The following is a 19,565-nucleotide window of genomic DNA, read 5'->3' on the forward strand; positions in this document are numbered from 1 at the left end:
TCAAGACCTTAGCATGTTATATTGTAAAAGCACCAACTATTCTCATGTTGGAGTCTGGTGACAATAATCTATGGAAACTCCACAAATCAGGAACAAAGTGAATGTAATCACCATAACAAGAATTCAACATTGTGTGGCAAGTGTTAGACAAAGATACTGAACGGGAAGAATCAATGGGGATCTTAGCAGTGAGGGGCCACGGAGAGGCAGTAGTTCCAAAAGACCCGAATGGAAGACGCACCTTAGATGCTCCCCTGTTGGTGCAGCAGTAACTGAAGTAATCTCCCCTGTGAAGAAAAAGCACAGGCGTTCACGCTGAGGGCCGATCAGAGGCGTCAGAGCTCTAGAAACTCCAGGCAATGGGCAGATGCCCCAGTGATGGAGATTAAAGGCTCCCGAGTCAGAGTTCAGGTCTGAGATGACCTCAGTCAGACCCCAACCTCAGCCCCTGAGCTTCAGGGCAAAGAGACACTGTGTCCCTAGTGATGGGGACATGAACTTCCTGTTTCCTTTGAGACCTTCTCCTGGGAATGGGCTGCTGGAGGGACTTTAAGGACAGAGAGGACAGGAAGAGGCTCCACACCCAGGCAGAGCCCCTGGATGATCCAGAGTCAGGGTGATAGCAGCAGCAGCAGCAGGTCAGGCCAGACGCTGAGCAGGAAGCCACTGGGCGGCCCCACCTCCCCAGATGGAAAGGAGTCCTGGTCTAGTTCCACAAGCCTGGAGCTCTGGGGGAGCCTGAGAGGCTGTCACAGAAAAGGAAGGAGCAGCATCCTGGGCCTCAGCTCAGCCCATAGATGGCCAAGGAGCCCAGCTTCAGATTTGAGACCTGGAAAATGAGCAGAGACCCCGAGACCTGAAATGGAGCAGGGATCCCCAAGGGTCCATGACTAGCATCAGAGAGAAGGAGAGCTGTTGGGACCAGCACACATACTGGACACGCTGAAGAGTCCAGAATCAGACAGGACTGTCCTGTGATTCTCTGGTTGTGGCCTGACCCATGGAGGACTCTATCCCCAGGGCACCCGCCCTTGGCACTGGGGATTTCTGCTCAAGTTGAGAAAATCAGACAATGTGCTGCTGCCAAAGAAAGTTGGAGAAGGGGTGAATTAAGAAAGATGTGAAGAGATTTTTATGGATCAAGTTCCCTGGTGTGACTCTGGACCCAGTCTTAGGCCAAAGAGACAAATGAAACAGCTGCCTTTGCAGAGGATGTTTCTGCCCCCAGAGCCCCGACTCTGAGAGGACAGCAGGTTTTTGTCTCACTTCCCCGCTGGCCTGGAGCACTGTGCCATTATAGCTACTGCTGTCATAAGATGCACAGTAATAATCGGCCTCGTCCTCAGCCTGGAGCGAGCTGATGCTCAGAGTCGCTGTGTTGCCAGACCTGGAGCCGGAGAATCGGGCGGGGACCCCCGAGGCTCGACTGGTTGCACCATAGATGAGGAGTTTGGGGGCTGATCCTGGGACCTGTTGGTACCAGCTCACATAATTACCATATCCAACGTTGCTGCTGCTTCCAGAGCAGGTGATGGAGACACTCTGGCCCAGGGACTTGGACACGGAGGATGGCTGAGTCAGCACAGCCTGGGCCCAGGATCCTGGAAGGGGGAGAGACAGAGATGGTGACTCTGGGGGCCACACAGGAAAGCAGGGAGCAGGGCCCATGTATCTTCTCAAAACCCTTCCCCTGTCCCCGCATCCAGTCACCTGTGCAGAGAGCAACCAGGGTGAGGAGCAGAGGGGACCAGGCCATGGTGGACATGATGGCGTCCTGCCGTCTGTGGCCCCAAAGCTGAGCAGAGCGTCCCCACACCGCTCCTGCCCCTCTTCATAGCCTGAGAGGGGGCGGGGCCTTTCATGCAAATGACCGTCCTTCCCCGCCCACCCCCAGCTCTCTGACCCCCCAGCTCTCTGACCCCCCCAGCTCTCTAAACCCCCAGCTCTCTGAACCCCACCCCTGCTCTCTGACCCCCCAGCTCTGTGACCCCTCCCTGGGCCCTGGTCCTGTCCCTGTGCCTGAGGGGGTGCAGGGTGTGGACTGGGGCGGGGCTGTAGGGGCCCAGGGCCGGGAGGTCCCATCCAGGAGCCCTGAGCACTGGTTGCCTGGCAGTGCCAGGGCCTGGGCCCAGCTCTCACCCCACTACCCAGCTCAGGAATGGCCCTCGCGCGCCCCCTGGTGTCCAGGCCCGGACACGCTCCCTGTGCCCTGGTGAGCGGAGCCCTCAGGGACAGCTCCTGCCCCTGCCCTGGGCACTGTCCCCGCCTCAGAGCCAGTTCAGGGGCCTCCTCTGTGTCCGCTGTGACCTCAGGCCCCTGTGTGCTCCCCTGAGGCCCCTCAGGCTGAGTCTGTCCACGTCTCCCTGGGCTGCTCGGGGTCAGGACTGAGAGGGCTTCCGGGGCACGGGTTCCTCTCCATCAGGATCAGGTCAGGGCAGTGCTGGCCCCGGGGAGGCCCGTCCCCTTCTGCGAAGGAGAGCGGGTCCCTCCTCTGTGGGTCCCCTCCCTGGTGGCCGGAGCCCTGCTTCCTCTGTGCCTCCCCTCAGCCGTGAGGAGGGGGCTCTTCTCTGTCGAGGTGGGAAGGTGTAGGGGGAGAGGCCGGGGTGTGGTCTGGATTCCTGAGTGTCTGGATCTTCACTGTGTGTGAGGCTTTCCACACGGTGCACTCCCGTCGCTGTGTCCTCTCTTACGAAGTGACCCCTACTGGGCGTCTCTCCTGCAGGCTCAGGGCACAGGCTGCAGGGAGCAGGGCTGTGATCCTCATAGCACTTTTCACTGAGACTCTGAAGGGCCCTGAGCAGCGTCTGTCCCCAGGGAGCCTGACACGTGGTGGGTGATAGGACCAGTCGGCCCAGTCAGTGGGTCCGAGAGGATACAGTTAAGGGGAAGTCTGTCTGGAGAAGAATGGCCCGACTGTAGTCTGTCCTGCGCTGCACGAGTGTGTTACACTGTAGGTGTGACTGTGAGACTTTTATAAATATGTATTTATCTGTATTTGTCTGGGTGGTGTCTTCACTGTGGCATTGTGGTATCCTAGTTCCCCGACCAGGGATGAAACCAGGCTGACTGCACTGGGATCGTGGAGTCTTAGGCCACTGGACCCCCTGGGATTCCATGAGACAGTAAATGTGTGAAAACTATGTTAATGGATTAGTGAAAATTGTAAGGTCATTACTTTAAATACGTGCATGAGTTTAACTGAAGGACGATCTATGCTTATTTCAATTTTTCATTGACAAGAGTTCCATATCTGAAATATAATTATCTTTGTAAGTTTATTTTCTTATTAAGAAATATTAAATAAATGAACAAGTGAATCTTTGAAAATTTTTATTAAAATTAAGTAAAACTTAATTTTTACACAGATATTTGCATTATTAATTTTGGGGGGTCTGAGTGAAGCAGAGCAGGAATCAGCCTCTTTCTGCCACTTAGAGCATCTCCACTGCAGGATTTTTTTCTCTGATTAGGAAGATGTGTGTCAAAACGTGGCAATCTGAGCGATCAGAGCCATGGGTGAGTCTCAGATCTGAGATGAGGGGCAGTACGTGACAGGTCAGATCCGTTGTTCTCTGGAAGCTCGGAAGTGGCCGCAGGAGGTTAACTGGAGTTAGACACGGTCCAGGCAGAGCAGCAGGGACAGCTGCATGAGGGAGGGCACAGGGCCGCTGTGGGCCTGAAGCCCCTGGTGAATACCAATGTTTTGGTGACAGTAGCAATCATAATCAGCCTCATCCTGAGTCTGCAGCCCAGAGATGAGCAGGAGCCCTTCACTGGCTGAGGCAGCGTTGGATCCAGAGAAGTGACTGGGGACCCCGGAGGCCTGGGGCTTATTGGAGTCTGACTTGAACACCAGGAGGTCCTGGAGAGGGCTCCCTGGCTTCTGCTGGAAACAGGATATTTGCTAGCCACCAACATTGGCCCACTGTGCAGGGTGCAGTCTGGGAGTTTGGCTGATGCTCCCGGAGATGCCCAGAGGGAGGCTGGCTGAGTCAGCACAGGCTGGGAGAGGGAACCTGCAGACACAGAACAGGGGGGAGATGGGGCAGGAGCTGCAGGAAAACCATCGAAAAAGCCAGGATATCACACTTTCCTGGGCTTCCCTGGGGGCTCAGCTGTCAAACAACCTGCCTGCAACACGGGAGACCTGGCTTCCATCCCTGGGATCAGGAAGATCCTCCTGGAGAAGGGAAAGGCTGCCCACTCTAGGATTCTGGCCTGGAGGATTCCATGGGCTGGACAGTCCGTGGTTTCACCAAGAGTCGGGCACGACTGGGAGACTTTCACTTTCACATCATACTTTCCTAGGAAGGTACTACTTTGGTCTCGTAGAAAATATAAGTAAAGAGATTACTCTTTTTCCAGGAAAACCTGGAAATTTTATCATTGAATTACTCCACAAAAGACATAATATATACTTATTTACCAGAAATATCTAACAAAATAGCTAGCAAACTCCAGCAACTACTTTGTTCCCATAGATTTGCTTGGTATGTTTATTTTATAAAACATTGCAAAAGATGTACAATTTCCTAGTTCTTTGAGAAAGCAGTTTAAGTGGTGGACATTCACCTGAAAATAAAACACAGAAGTGGGAAGATTCTAAATCACTCTGGTTAAATAGTGATCCAAATACTCTAAAGGAAAAGTTAATACAGTAATTCCATTATCAGATCAAGTGTTAGTGTTTCTGTATACATTTGCTTTATAGGAAGACATTTAAAAAATAAATGGAACACCAATAATAGCAAAAACCACATTAACACAGGAACAAAAAACACACTTGTAATATCCTGATACACACTCATCACACACACCTAACTGCACACAGGTCGCCCTGCGGGGCCCCTGCCCACAGCTGTGCTCTGTCCTCTGCACAGACTCTCCCAGGAGCCACTTCTACTTGGAGACACATTCTGACTCCTCACGTTTCCACATCTTCTCTCTGACCCAGACTTGGCAAAGACTCCACATGGGTGAGAAGGAGGGACCAGAACCTGAACTGGCTGGTTAGGTTACCAGGAGCAGAAGCCCCCAGGGGACAGACCTCAGAGGGGACAGGGACCCCCCCCAGGGAGGGCAGTTTGCACAGGCTCCTGGATCTCTGAGTGGTTTCCCTCTTTTCTGGCCTGGCACCCCCTCTGGGACTCTGCTGGCACCTCCTGCTGGCCCTGGGCACCTCCTCTGGCCCCTGGGGTGTTCCAGCCTCCAGGCAGAGTGCTTGACCTAGAAAACGTGGCGGAAGCATAGAAGCTGGTCACTTGGGTGATCTGTTAATATGGGGCAGACACACATCATAGTGGACAGGGATGGGGGTTTTGTTTCATACACACATGTCACTGGGTAAAAAATTCTGTTGAAATTACAAAAATCCTTGAAGAGCAGCCTCGTGAATCCCCTATATCCTCACCCAGTATCGACCCTCTTCAGCGTGATTTCCCTCTTTCAATCTTCCACTCCCCTTAGCCCTCATCTTCCTTCATCGCTGAAAGGCAGGAAAGCCCTCGGCACCATCACTTTCCCTGGGACACTCTTTACTACGTATCGCATGTGCACCCGAGCAACCAATTCCAACCGCTGTCAGAAGGATCCATCTGATGTTCATTTTCCCCAGTGGTGAGCTACGCGAAGGCTGTGTGTGCTGAGCCGCTTCAGTCCTTTGCGACGCTTTGCGACCTCATGGACTGTAGCCCACTAGGCTCCTCTGTCCATGGGATTCTCCAGGCAAGAATTCTGGAGTGGGTTGCCATGGGATATTCCCGACCCAGAGATCGAACGCACGTCCCTTACATCTCCTGCATTGGTAGGCAAGTTCTTTGCCACTCGCTTTCCCACCTTGGAAGCTCCAAGTGAATGTTGTACAGACTGACAAAGTGGGGGATAAGGGGATCCTGTTCTGAAGCTTTGAAGTTCATGACATCATATGTGTCACTGAAATTTGGTCTAGAGTGGCTTACATTTTACAGACCTGGGGAACATTTGCTGTGGACCAAGACCAGGAAGGTTGTGCAAAGACAGATCTTCCTCCCAGATAGGTGCTGAGTTATGAGAATACTTGATGAGGTGGAAACTCTCGAGGCAGGTCAGGAGGCACCCTCTAAACTGTGGGTCTGGTGATGGGAGGGGAGGGGGCGGAGCCACCACTGGGGTTTCTGTCTCACTTCCCTGCCCATGTCACTGTGGGTTACAGGAAGCTGCTCCCACTGCCATGGTCTGCCCCACAGATGTAGTCAGCCTCGTCCTCGTCTGGGACGTTCTAGAAGGTCAGGTACCCTCAGGCCAGAGCCCGAGCCTGAGAAGCAGTCAGAGATCCCATCCCACTTGTCCAGCAACACCACTGGTGCCCACTCGCATCAGGAAACGGGGACCCCTCCTTGGGATCTTCTGGTGCCAGCCCACATAGTAGCTGCTGTAGCCGCCGCTCAGGGTGCAGGTGAGCTTGGCTGAGGCTCCCAGGGAGGCAGATGCTCAGGGCGGCTGTGTCAGCACAGGCTGGGAGAGGGACCCTGAAAGCACAGCATCCTGTATGTCCTGAGGAAGGACAGGGAGGTACCTTTCCTGCATGTGGTGGGGGTGGTCAGGGAGGGGGAGTCAGGGTGCTGAGGGCTGTCCTGACCTGTGCAGTGAAGGAGGGGCGTCAGGAGGGAGAGGGGAGTCCAGGCCGAGGTGCAGCCGCCCCGGAGCTCTGCTGAGGCTGCTACTGCCCGTCTCTCATGCCCCCACCCCCAGGAGAAAGGGCCCCTCATACAATGTGCCCCTGTCCTCTGACCCACCAAACCCCTCCCTGAGTTCTGTGTGTCGCCCAGGGTTCAGTATCACATCTGGGAGGGTGACCTGAGCTGGGTCTGTCCTGAGGTTCCCCAGGGACACAGAGAGAACCCATACCTGAGAGTCTGAGAGCTGAGGCTTCTGGAGAAGGGAGACGACGGAGGGATTCAAGGGGAGGACGAGGAAGTGAGGGTCCCGTTCAGGAAAATCGGAAAACATGTCCACGACTTTTGACAAAGTGAACTTGATCATGTTGGAGGAGGTCACGGGGTGCAGGGTTGTAGAAAGAAAGGAGGCCAGGACTGGAAGGAAAGCCATGAGTCAGAGGGGGAGGGGCAAGGGAGGGAGGCTGTTAGGAAAGAGCTGAGGAGGGGCAGGAGGAGACTGAGGGGAGCTGAGGGGTGCGTGGGATGGGATCTGGGCATTCATCCCCTCCTCTGATCCTGGGGAAGAGGGTGGGGTCTCATAAACCCCTGAGCCCAAAACCCTCCAGCTGTCACTCTTGGGCCCCCTTTGCAGCTTCACTCCCCGCAGGAGGCCTGGGGGTTCAGGGCTCTGAGTCTGTCCCCTGAGAGGACGCACCTGCTGTCACGTCCAACTCAGGCCAGTGAGCCTGGGGACGCATGCAGTCAGGGGACCATGTGTTGTGTTCAGGCTTTGCAAGTTCGGAGCAGGTGCACAGCACCCCCTGGTGACGTGCTCGGGGAATGATCATGGTGGGGAAATTGGGAGGAAGGAGGGGCAACTGCCTTTTCTCACGTCATCAAATACTCCAACAACGAAAAAAATCATTAAATGACAATAAGTATCACACGTCTTTAGGTTCAACAGATGAGTTTCCTTTTGCTTTCACCTGTTGTATTTCCATATTTCTGCCTACTGTGTTCTCGTGGTGGTGCTGGTTTAGCTGCTAAGCCGCATGCCCCACTCTTGGGACCGCCATGGTCTGTAGCCGCCAGGCTCCTGTGTCCACGGGGCTCTCCAGGCAAGCACACTGGAGTGGGCTGCCATTTCCTTCTCCAGGAGATCTTCCAGACCCAGGAATCGAACCTGGGTCTCTTGCATTGCAGGCGGATTCCTGCATTGCAGGCGGATTCTTTACGGACTGAGCCATGAGGGAAGCCCCACTTTGTTCTCGTAACTGTATTTTTTGCATTTATTTCCCTTTCCCTTTTCCCCAAAAGTGCTTATGCTTCCTCATGAAATAGATTTGATGATTGTTCACTACAAGTATGTGTCACCTGATTTTATCATCTGAGTCATCTCAGCATTGATGTCTATATGTCTCTTTTCCCATCGTTACTGATTTTCCTGGTTCTTGGTATCAGTGATATTTTTTTACTAGATCCTGGACTTTGGGGATGAGAGAGTCATTTCCTAGGTAGGTTGATAAGAAGTCTGGGGTCCCCAAGGAGAGAGGGTCCTGGAATTCTCAAAGAGGAAGAAAGGACAAACTTTTATTTTCCTCTACATTCTTTACGATTATATAACAAAATGTTTCCACTGACTCCCCATCTATTTCCCATGAAGCGATGAGACCAGATACCATGATCTTTGTTTTCCGAATGTTGAGCTTTAAGCCAACTTTTACACTCTCCACTTTCACTTTCATCAAGAGGCTTTTTAGTTCCTCTTTACTTTCTGCCATCATGGTGGTGTCATCGGCATATCTGAGGTTATTGCTATTTCTCCCGGCAATCTTGATTCCAGCTTGCGCTTCTTCCAGCCCAGCATTTCTCATGATGTACTCTACAATATACGGCCTTGACGTACTCCTTTTCTTGTTTGGAACCAGTCTGTTGTTCCATGTCCAGTTCTAGCTGTTGCTTCCTAACCTGCATACAGATTTCTCAAGAGGCAGGTCAGGTGGTCTGGTATTCCCATCACTTTCAGAATTTTCCACAGTTTATTGTGATCTACACAATCAAAGGCTTTGGCATAGTCAATCAAGCAGAAATAGATGTTTTTCTGGAACTCTCTTGCTTTTTCCATGATCCAACGGATGTTGGCAATTTGATCTCTGGTTCCCTTGCCTTTTCTAAAACCACCTTGAACATCTGGAATTTCACGGTTCACGTATTGCTGAAGCCTGGCTTCACTAGCATGTAAGATGAGTGCAATTGTGCGGTAGTTTGAGCATTCTTTGGCATTGCCTTTCTTTGGGATTGGAATGAAAACTGACCTTTTCCAGTCCTGTGGCCACTGATGTGTTTTCCAAATTTGCTGGCATATTGAGTGCAGCACTTTCACAGCATCATCTTTCAGGATTTGAAACAGCTTAACTGGAATTCCATCACCTCCACTAGCTTTGTTCGTAGTGATCCTTTCCCAGGCCCACTTGACTTCACATTCCAGGATGTCTGGCTCTACATTAGTGATCGCACCATCACGATTCTCTGGGTCGTGAAAATCTGTTTTGTACAGTTCTTCTGTGTATTCTTGCCACCTCTTCTTAATATCTTCTGCTTCTGTTAGGTCCATACCATTTCTGTCCTTGATCGAGCCCATCTTTGCATGAAATGTTCCCTTGGTATCTCTAATTTTCGTGAAGAGATCTCTAGTCTTTCCCTTTCTGTTCTTTTCCTCTATTTCTTTACATTGATCACTGAAGATGGCTTTCTTATCTCTTCTTGCTATTCTCTGGAACTCTGCATTCACATGCTTATATCTTTCCTTTTCTCCTTTGCTTTTTGCTTCTCTTCTTTTCACAGCTATTTGTAAGGCCTCCTCAGACAGCCATTTTGCTTTTTTGCATTTCTTTTCCATGGGGATGGTCTTGATCCCTGTCTCCTGTACAATGTCACAAACCTCATTCCATAGTTCATCAGGCACTCTATCTATCACATCTAGGCCCATAAATCTATTTCTCACTTCCACTGTATAATCATAAGGGATATGATTTAGGTCATACCTGAATGGTCTAGTAGTTTCCCCTGCTTTCTTCAATTTGAGTCTGAATTTGGTAATAAGGAGTTCATGATCTGAGCCACAGTCAGCTCCTGGTCTTGTTCTTGCTGACTGTATAGAGCTTCTCCATCTTTGGCTGCAATGAATACAATCAATCTGATTTCGGTGTTGACCATCTGGTGATGTCCATGTGTAGAGTCTTCTCTTGTGTTGCTGGAAGAGGGTGTTTGCTATGACCAGTGCATTTTCTTGGCAAAACTCTATTAGTCTTTGCCCTGCTTCATTCCGCATTCCAAGGCCAAATTTGCCTGTTACTCCAGGTGTTTCTTGACTTCCTACTTTTGCATTCCAGTCCCCTAGAATGAAAAGGACATCTTTTCTGGGGTGTTAGTTCTAAAAGATCTTGTAGGTCTTCATAAAACCGTTCAACTTCAGTTTCTTCAGCGTTACTGGTTGGGGCATACACTTGGGTGACTGTGATATTGAATGCTTTGCTTGGAGATGAACAGAGATCATTCTGTTGTTTTTGAGATTGCATCCAAGTACTGCATTTTAGACTCTTTTGTTGACCATGATGGCTACTCCATTTCTTCTGAGGGATTCCTGCCCGCAGTAGTAGATATAATGGTCATCTGAGTTAAATTCACCGATTCCAGTCCATTTTAGTTCCCTGATTCCTGGAATGTCGACGTTCACTCTTGCCATCTCTTGGTTGACGACTTCCAATTTGCCTTGATTCATGGACCTGACATTCCAGGTTCCTATGCAATATTGCTCTTACAGCATCCGACCTTGCTTCTATCACCAGTCATGTCCACAACTGGGTATTGTTTTTGCTTTGGCTCCATCCCTTCATTCTTTCTAGAGTTATTTCTCCACTGATCTCCAGTAGCATATTGGGCACCTACTGACGTGGGGAGTTCCTCTTTCAGTATCCTATCATTTTGCCCTTTCATACTGTCCATGGGGTTTTCAAGGCAAGAATACTGAAGTGGTTTGCCATTCCCTTCTCCAGTGGACCACATTCTGTCAGACCTCTCCACCATGACCCGCCCATCTTGGGTTGCCCCACGGGCATGGCTTGGTTTCACTGAGTTAGACAAGGCTGTGGTCCTAGTATGATTAGACTGACTAGTTTTTTGTGAGTATGGTTTCAGTGTGTCTGCCCTCTGATGCCCTCTTGCAACACCTACCATCTTACTCGGGTTTCTCTAACCTTGTGCGTGGGGTGTCTCTTCTCGGTTGCTCCAGCAAAGCACAGCCGCTGCTCCTTACCTTGGACGAGGAATATCTCCTCACCGCTGCCCTTCCTGACATTCAACGTGGCATAGCTCCTCTAGGTCCTCTTATGCCTGCGCAGCCACCGCTCCTTGGGTTGCTCCTCTCCCCGCTTTCCCTGGCCTCGGGCGCGGGGTGGCTCCTCCTGGCCACCACCCCTGACCTCGGACTTGGACAGCTCCTCTCTGCTGTTCCCGCACCATTGCAGCCTGGCACTCTCGGCCACTGCCCCTGACCTCAGATGTGGGGTAACACCTCTCAGCCATGCTTAGTGTGCCCGGCCGCAGCCACCCGACATCCCAATCACACAGGAATTCCTTGTGGCTGTGGTTAGTGATAGCTGTGTCACACTGATGACCAGCCTCCTCATCGGGATTGGGTCCACAGTGATCATGGAGGTCGGGTGGACCCAGCAGGAGTCAGAGAACAGGGCCGAAATGCCGGGAGCCAGCGTGGAGAATCCCGCCCATGGCAAAGGTCATGAGGAAGAGGCCTGATGGGCAAAAACGAGATCAGGCCTCCAGGGGTCCCCCTTCTCGAGCATCTACCCCCAAACCAAAATCTGTCTGTTTTATTATTTCATGACTTTCACCAACTCCTCTGACATTAACAGGGGGCTATCCCTGACCACTCTTCTCTGGAGAAAATCAACTTAGGGCTCTAGCTAATAAGTCTCCTGGACAAGATAAGAGTGTTTCAATTCAAACCTCCTGTTAGCATTCTAGCTTACTTGGCAGGGTTATCCAGACTCTTACAACATTGTTGAGCCAATGCTTGCTGCCAAGTTCTCACATCCCTTATCCATTGTGTTCCTGGGAGTGCATATAGTCAGGATGTAGAAAAAACAGCTTTAGCATTAGCAATGTTAGACTTTGAGTTAATAAGTTCTTTCTTTATGTAACCCACTGAATCTTTGCTCCATAAAAATGTAACTCTATATTTTAAGGGTGACGCAGGCTAGGAATTGAAGAAGAAACACTTTAAGGGAAAATTATTGCTCTGACTGACCAACCTTTATCAAAAAGAGTTCATAAAATATCACCAGGCCTCTGGGCCAGAAGATAATGTACAAAAAATTAGACTCTTGCAGAAAAGAACCTGGTATTGATAACAGTTAATACTGATCGAATGCTGAGTTGATTCGGCATTTTTCACTTTGCTCAACGTACAACTCAGGTTATAAAAGCCCTTTCTGAAAATAAAGGAACGGGCCACGCTCACCAAAGAAGCTTGGTCTCCCCGTCCACTGGAGAAGGGAATGGCAAGCCACTTCAGTATTCTTGCTTTGAGAACCCCATGAACAGTATGAAAAGGCAAAATGATAGGATACCAAAAGAGGAACTCCCCAGGTCATTAGGTGTTCAATATGCTACTGGAGATCAGTGGAGAAATAACTCCAGAAAGAATGAAGGGATGGAGCCAAAGCAAAACCAATACCCAGCTGTGGATGTGACTGGTGATAGAAGCAAGGTTGGATGCTGTAAAGAGCAATATTGCATAGAAACCTGGAATGTCAGGTCCATGAATCAAGGCAAATTGGAAGTCGTCAACCAAGAGATGGCAAGAGTGAACGTCGACATTCCAGGAATCAGGGAACTAAAATGGACTGGAATCGGTGAATTTAACTCAGATGACCATTATATCTACTACTGCGGGCAGGAATCCCTCAGAAGAAATGGAGTAGCCTTCATGGTCAACAAAAGAGTCTGAAATGCAGTACTTGGATGCAATCTCAAAAACGACAGAATGATCTCTGTTCGTCTCCAAGGCAAACCATTCAACATCACAGTTATCCAAGTCTATACCCCAACCAGTAACGCTGAAGAAACTGAAGTTGAACGGTTCTATGAAGACCCACAAGACCTTTTAGAACTAACACCCAAAAAAGATATCCTTTTCATTATAGGGGACTGGAATGCAAAAGTAGGAAGTCAAGAAACACCTGGAGTAACAGGCAAATTTGGCCTTGGAATACGGAATGAAGCAGGGCAACGACTAATAGAGTTTTGCCAAGAAAATGCACTGGTCATAGCAAACAGCCTCTTCCAACAACACAAGATAAGACTCTACACAAGGACATCACCAGATGGTCAACACCAAAATCAGATTGATTATATTCTTTGCAGCCAAAGATGGAGAAGCTCTATACAGTCAACAAAAACGAGACCAGGAGCTGACTGTGGCTCAGATCATGAACTCCTTATTGCCAAATTCAGACTCAAATTGAGGAAAGTAGGGAAAACCACTAGACCATTCAGGTATGACCTAAATCAAATCCCTTATGATTATACAATGAAAGTGAGAAATAGATTTAAGGGCCTAGCTCTGATAGATAGAGTGCCTGATGAACTATGGACAGAGGTTTGTGACACTGTACAGGAGACAGGGATCAAGACCATCCTCATGGAAAAGAAATGCAAAAAAGCAAAATGGCTGTCTGGGGAGGCCTTACAAATTGCTGTGAAAAGAAGAGAGGCGAAAAGCCAAGGAGAAAAGGAAAGATATAAGCATCTGAATGCAGAGTTCCAAAGAAGAGCAAGAAGAGATAGGGAAGCCATCTTCAACGATCAATGCAAAGAAACAGAGGAAAAGAACAGACTGGGAAAGACTAGAGATCTCTTCAAGAAAATTAGAGACCCCAAGGGAACATTTCATGCAAAGACGGGCTCAATAAAGGACAGAAATGGTCTGGACCTAACAGAAGCAGAAGATATTAAGAAGAGGTGGCAGGAATACACAGAAGAACTGTACAAAGAAGATCTTCATGACCCAATAATCGTGATGGTGTGATCACTAATCTAGAGCCAGACATCCTGGAATGTGAAGTCAAGTGGGCCTGGGAAAGGATCACTACGAACAAAGCTAGTGGAGGTGATGGAATTCCAGTTAAGCTGTTTCAAATCCTGAAAGATGATGCTGTGAAAGTGCTGCATTCAATATGCCAGCAAGTTTGGAAAACTCAGCAGTGGCCACAGGACTGGAAAAGGTCAGTTTTAATCCAATCCCAAAGAAAGGCAATGCCCAAGAATGCTCAAACTACCGCACAATTGCACTCATCTCACATGCTAGTAAAGTAATGCTCAAAATTCTCCAAGCCAGGCTTCAGCAATATGTGAACCGTGAACTTCCTGATTTTCAAGCTGGTTTTAGAAAAGGCAGAGGAACCAAAGATGAAATTGCAACATCTGCTGGATCATGGAAAAAGCAAGAGAGTTCCAGAAAAACATCTATTTCTGCTTTATTGACTATGCCAAAGCCTTTCACTATGTGGATCACAATAAACTGTGGAAAATTCTGAAAGTGATGGGAATACCAGAACACCTGACCTGCCTCTTGAGAAATCTGTATGCAGGTCAGGAAGCAGCAGTTAGAACTGGACATGGAACAACAGACTGGTTCCAAATAAGAAAAGGAGTACGTCAAGGCTGTATATTGTCACCCTGCTTATTTAATTTATATGTAGAGTACATTATGAGAAAGGCTGGACTGGAAGAAGCACAAGCTGGAATCAGGATTGCCGGGAGAAATATCAATCACCTCAGATATGCAGATGACCCCACCCTTATGGCAGAAAGTGAAGAGGAACTAAAAAGCCTCTTCACGAAAGTGAAAGCGGAGAGTGAAAAAGTTGGCTTAAAGCTCAGCATTCAGAAAAAGAAGATAATGGCATCTGGTCCCATCGCTTCACGGGAAATAGATGGGGAAACAGTAGAAACCGTGTCAGCCTTTATTTTGGGGGTCTCCAAAATCGCTGCAGATGGTGACTGCAGCCATGAAATTAAAAGCACTTACTCCTGGAAGAAAAGTTATGACCAACCTAGATAGTATATTCAAAACCAGAGACATTACTTTGCCGACTAAGGTCCGTCTAGTCAAGGCTATGGTTTTTCCTGTGGTCATGTATGGATTTGAGAGTTGGACTGTGAAGAAGGCTGAGCGCCGAAGAATTGATGCTTTTGAACTGTGGTGTTGGAGGAGACTCTTGAGAGTCCCTTGGACTGCAAGGAGTTCCAACCAGTCCATTCTGAAGGAGATCAGCCCTGGGATTTCTTTGGAAGGAGTGATGCTAAAGCTGAAACTCCAGTACTTTGGCCACCTCATGCAAAGAGTTGACTCATTGGAAAAGACTCTGATGCTCGGAGGGATTGGGGGCATGAGGAGAAGGGGACTACCGAGGATGAGATGGCTGGATGGCATCACAGACTCGATGGACGGGAGTCTGAGTGAACTCTGGGAGTTGGTGATGGACAGGGAGGCCTGGCATGCTGCGATTCATGGGGTCGCAAAGAGTCGGACACGACTGAGCGACTGAACTGAACTGAACTGAACTGACTCTTCTTTCAGGCTAGTTCCCATCTGGAGCACAGAGGTCCGCTGTGCTTACTTACCCGCCTGGGCTTCTAAGACCAGAACAGGAAGGCACCCTGCGTCTCACTTCCTCGGGAGACCGGGAGGGCGCCTGTGGCCTATGTAGAGGGTGCAAGTCACTTGTTTCGAGACTTTATTGATTTTCTGTGTAATCCAAGGAAGATCAGCCTCTTTTCTCCTCTATTGTCTCCACTACACTATTCGCTCCTATTCTCTCCTCTCTCATTCATTCATTCACCGATGCAGTTTCTCCTGAGGGTTTCCCTGGATCCTGCAGGGGCTGGACCCCGACGCTGAAACCCTGAGTGTCCCTCACCTCTGTCATCGGTCTCAAAGGCAGGGCTTTGCCTGGAATCCCTTGTCATCATTGCCATGGTGATCCCCGCTTCGCTGCTGTTCCTTCTACAGGACGTGGGACCCGTTGATATAGACTCATCAGAGGCATCACAAGCAGAGGGACCCGGGCACATGTTGGGGAGCCCCTGCTCCTGACAGTCCACAGACCACCCCAGTCCTGAAGGAGGAAATGCTCCAGTGGGGTGGAGACGAGAGGAGCAGAGGGCAGCACAGAGCCAGCACCTGTGGGTCAGGAGAGCCACTCCCGGGGCTCCCTGCCTCCTGCGATGTATCCCTGGTGCCCCTCACTCCTCACGCTCTCTGCTCTGCCCCTTCAGGAGCAGAGTTCTCACCCTGGGGGACGATCTGCCTGCTGGGATGGTCCACAGACTCTGCTGGAGGCGCATCTGGGAAAGCCTCCTGCTCCTGATCTCAAGTGAGGGAGCTCAGCTCCACGGCTCCCGTCATCACCCGGCTGCCCAGGGGGCACTTCAGTGGCATCAGAAATTGTTTACATTTTCTGAGACTTCAGCAAAACTGACTGTACCATTGGGAGTAGACATATTATGAACCAGAACATACCTCAGGAATAAGTTGATTCTGGGGTAATATTTAAGATTTGACGGTTCTCTAAGAACAAGCCCCTGACAGGCTGAGGCTCTCGTCCCGGTTTCCCGTCTACCTGTGTCGCTGTGCGGAGCCCTGTTGCACCAGCCTGCATGGTCAGAGTCAGCGTCGTCCTCAGGCTGCAGCCCAGAGACGAGCAGGAGCCCTGAGTCGGCCGAGGCACCTTTGGATCCAGAAAACTCGCAGGGACCCCAGAGCCTGGTTCTTCCTGGAGTCTGAGTGGTAGGACGGAGGAGGACTCGCTGGATTCTGCTGGTTCCAGTAACAGCAGAGTGGCTGACACTGATGTCACTGCTGAGGGTGCAGGGAGCCACAGAGTCACCTGTGGTCTCTGACGGGACAGGGGTCTCCCCCACACACAGGCCCTGAAACCATTGCTGGTCACAAGAGTCCATGGTTCAGGGCTGGTGATTCAGTGTTGACACCCACAGCAGCACCAGGGGAACAGCTGTTCTGTGGTGAGAGAAACCATCAATAAATGGGGGTGGACTCAATAGGCTTACAACTTAGGATATCAATAGTGAAAGTCACTCACTTGTGACCGAGTCTTGCGACCCCATGGACTGTAGCCCGCAAGGTTCCTCTGTCCATGGCATTCTCCAGGCAAGAATACTGGAGTGGGTTGCCATTAATACAACTATGAAATTAAGATTCTCCAAAATAGCAAATGAAAATAACAAAAAGACTCATGACTCATGAGCGGATCTGAAAGTGAGCACGCGTCTGACAAGATGGTGTGAGCGCCGTGGAGTATTCTAAACCCCCTTTCCCCTAAATGACCTCACAAGGGGCAGAAGGATGGGGAAGAGCAGCTGAGGAGGTTTAGGGTGAAAACCTCTGCAGTAAGTTGTGAAGTACGGCCACCACATTCCTATTCTCACCGCGTGAAACGAAACATGACTTTACGTCCATTTCTGAGCTGCTGCTCCGTGTCTGCTTCCCACAGCGTGCGGTAATTGTGATCCTTCTCAGGATCTGTGTCTGAGGCCCGATTCCCCAGCCAAAAACACTCACTGTTTGATATGGAGCCTATTGAGCCAGGTTCCTCAATACAGTGGAAAATATGTCATTTTGTGTGTATGAAAATTGAGAATAAGGCAAATTTAAGGCTTAAGGGAAAAGGGAGAATTAGAAGGAATAATCCCACTTATTCCAAACTATATCTCTGTTAACTGTGGCCCCACAGCCCAGGTGGCCATAGTGCAGACCCCGCACGTGTGAGTGAAAGGGCAGTGACAGGGAGCAGGACACAGGCTTGTGACCTGTGCTCTGTGACCCACGTTGGGGTGAGGCCGGGAGCTTATGGTTGGGGTCACTTCCTCCTGGCCTGAGGCCTCCTGTGAGCAGCAGGGCTGAGTCCCAGCTGAGCAGGAACAATCAGCCCAGAGACGGTCAGGGGGCCCCACCCAAATCGGAGCCCGCCAGCCTTGCTGAGACCCTGCGGGCGGGTTGTGACTCCTGTGCTCAGAGCTTGGGACTCAGCATGACTGAGACGGCAGCCAAGCCGCCCCCTTGGTGCCAACAGTATTGCTGTTCCCAGGCAGGTGAGTGTGGCTGAGCTTCCATGGCGTCAGTGACCCTGGCTGAGTCCATGCTGCCTGAGCCCCAGACACCACGAGGGAACAGAGGAGGCTGAGAGCAGGACCTGCTCCCTGTGCAGGAGATAGGCCGAGGGCGTGGGGGCCTCCCAGGGCTGAGATGCGCTGACGGACCACCACCTCGGACACTGAGACAGAGAACTAACAGACCCTGTGTCCTCAGAGATGGGAGACAGATTTTCTGTGTCCTTTGAGACCCTCCCCTGAGACTGGGCTGCTGGAGGGACTTTGAGGACAGAGGGGAGAGGAGGAGCCTCCAAGCTCAGGCAGACCCCCCGATGACCTGGACCCAGGGTAGGGCCAGCAGCAGAAGGTCCAGCAGAGCCTGAGCAGGAAGCCCCTGGGCTGCCCCGGCTCCCCCAGGGACACAGGAGTCCTGGTCTAGTCCCCGCAGGCCTGGAGCCCTGGGGGAGCCTGAGAGGCGGTCACAGGACAGGCAGGAGCAGCAGCCCGGGCCCCAGCTCCGCCAGGGACGGCCGAGGAGCTGAGGGTCCTGAGTCAGACACAGCTGGATGCTGCCTCTTTGGTTCTGACCCGACCGTCATCGACTCTGTCCACTAGGACCCGCCTCTGGCATTCAGGGCCTTCTGCTCAACTTCAGATATTCATATAAAATGTGGTTGCCAAAGCAAAGCCTTGGTGAGGGCGCAGAATGAAGAAGAACTGAAAGGATTTCCCAGACCAATTTCCTGGGGTGGGGCTCAGACCTCTGTTTTAAACCAAACAGACCACAGAAGTGTCTGCTTTGGCAGCAGATGCTTCAGCCCAGGAGGCCTGTGACTTGGGGGAGAGCAGGTTTTTGTCTCACTTCCCCCCTGGCCTGGAGCACTGTGCCATTATAGCTACTACTATCATAACTTCCACAGTAATAATCGGCCTCGTCCTCAGCCTGGAGCGAGCTGATGGTCAGGGTGGCTGTGTTGCCCGATTTGGAGCCAGAGAATCGGTCGGGGACCCCTGAGGGTCGATTGCTATTATAATAGATGACGGTTTTGAGGCCCGATCCTGGGAGCTGTTGGTACCAGCCTACACCACTACTACCGATGTTGCTTCCAGAGCAGGTGATGGAGACCCTCTGGCCCGGGGACCCAGACACGGAGGACGGCTGAGTCAGCACAGCCTGGGCCCAGGATCCTGGAAGGGAGAGAGACAGAGATGGTGACTCGGGGGTCCAGACATGATAGCAGGGAACACAGCATGTGTATCTTCCCAAGACCCCTCCCCTGCCCCCCCATCCAGTCACCTGTGCAGAGAGCGACCAGGGTGAGGAGCAGAGGGGACCAGGCCATGGTGAACACGGTCAGGGCGTCCTGCTGTCTGCGGCCCCACAGCTGAGCAGAGCATCCCCACACCGCTCCTGCCCCTCTTCATAGCCTGAGAGGGGGCGGGGCCTCCCATGCAAATGACTGTCCTCCCCCAACCCCCACAGTGCTCTGATGACCTCTGGGACCTGGCTCAGCTTCCTGTGCCTGAGGGAGACCAGTGGGTGATCAGAGGCAGGGTCGTGTGGGCCTTGGGGGTGGGAGGTCACAGCTGGGAACCCTGAGCAGTAAGCACCAGGAAGCACCAGGGGACTCACCTCAGCTCATAGCTGCAGACCCACAGGAATGGCTTGGCACCGCCCCCTGGTGTCCTGGCCCACACATACATCCTGTGACCTAGTGATCAGAGCTCTTAGAGTCA

General features: G+C 51.0%; 2 gene segments (V, D, J or C); both read right to left on the reverse strand.

Annotated features, from left to right (window-relative positions):
* The window catches only part of LOC102176353, a 460,158-nt gene that overhangs the window by 227,664 nt on the left and 212,929 nt on the right, over positions 1-19,565 (reverse strand).
* LOC102186478 lies at positions 18,642-19,237 on the reverse strand. The segment is given in 2 exon segments: positions 18,642-19,016; positions 19,126-19,237. Coding segments are annotated over 2 exon segments (420 nt in total).

This window comes from Capra hircus, chromosome 17, assembly GCF_001704415.2.
Source record: "Capra hircus breed San Clemente chromosome 17, ASM170441v1, whole genome shotgun sequence".
Taxonomy (NCBI): domain Eukaryota; kingdom Metazoa; phylum Chordata; class Mammalia; order Artiodactyla; family Bovidae; genus Capra; species Capra hircus.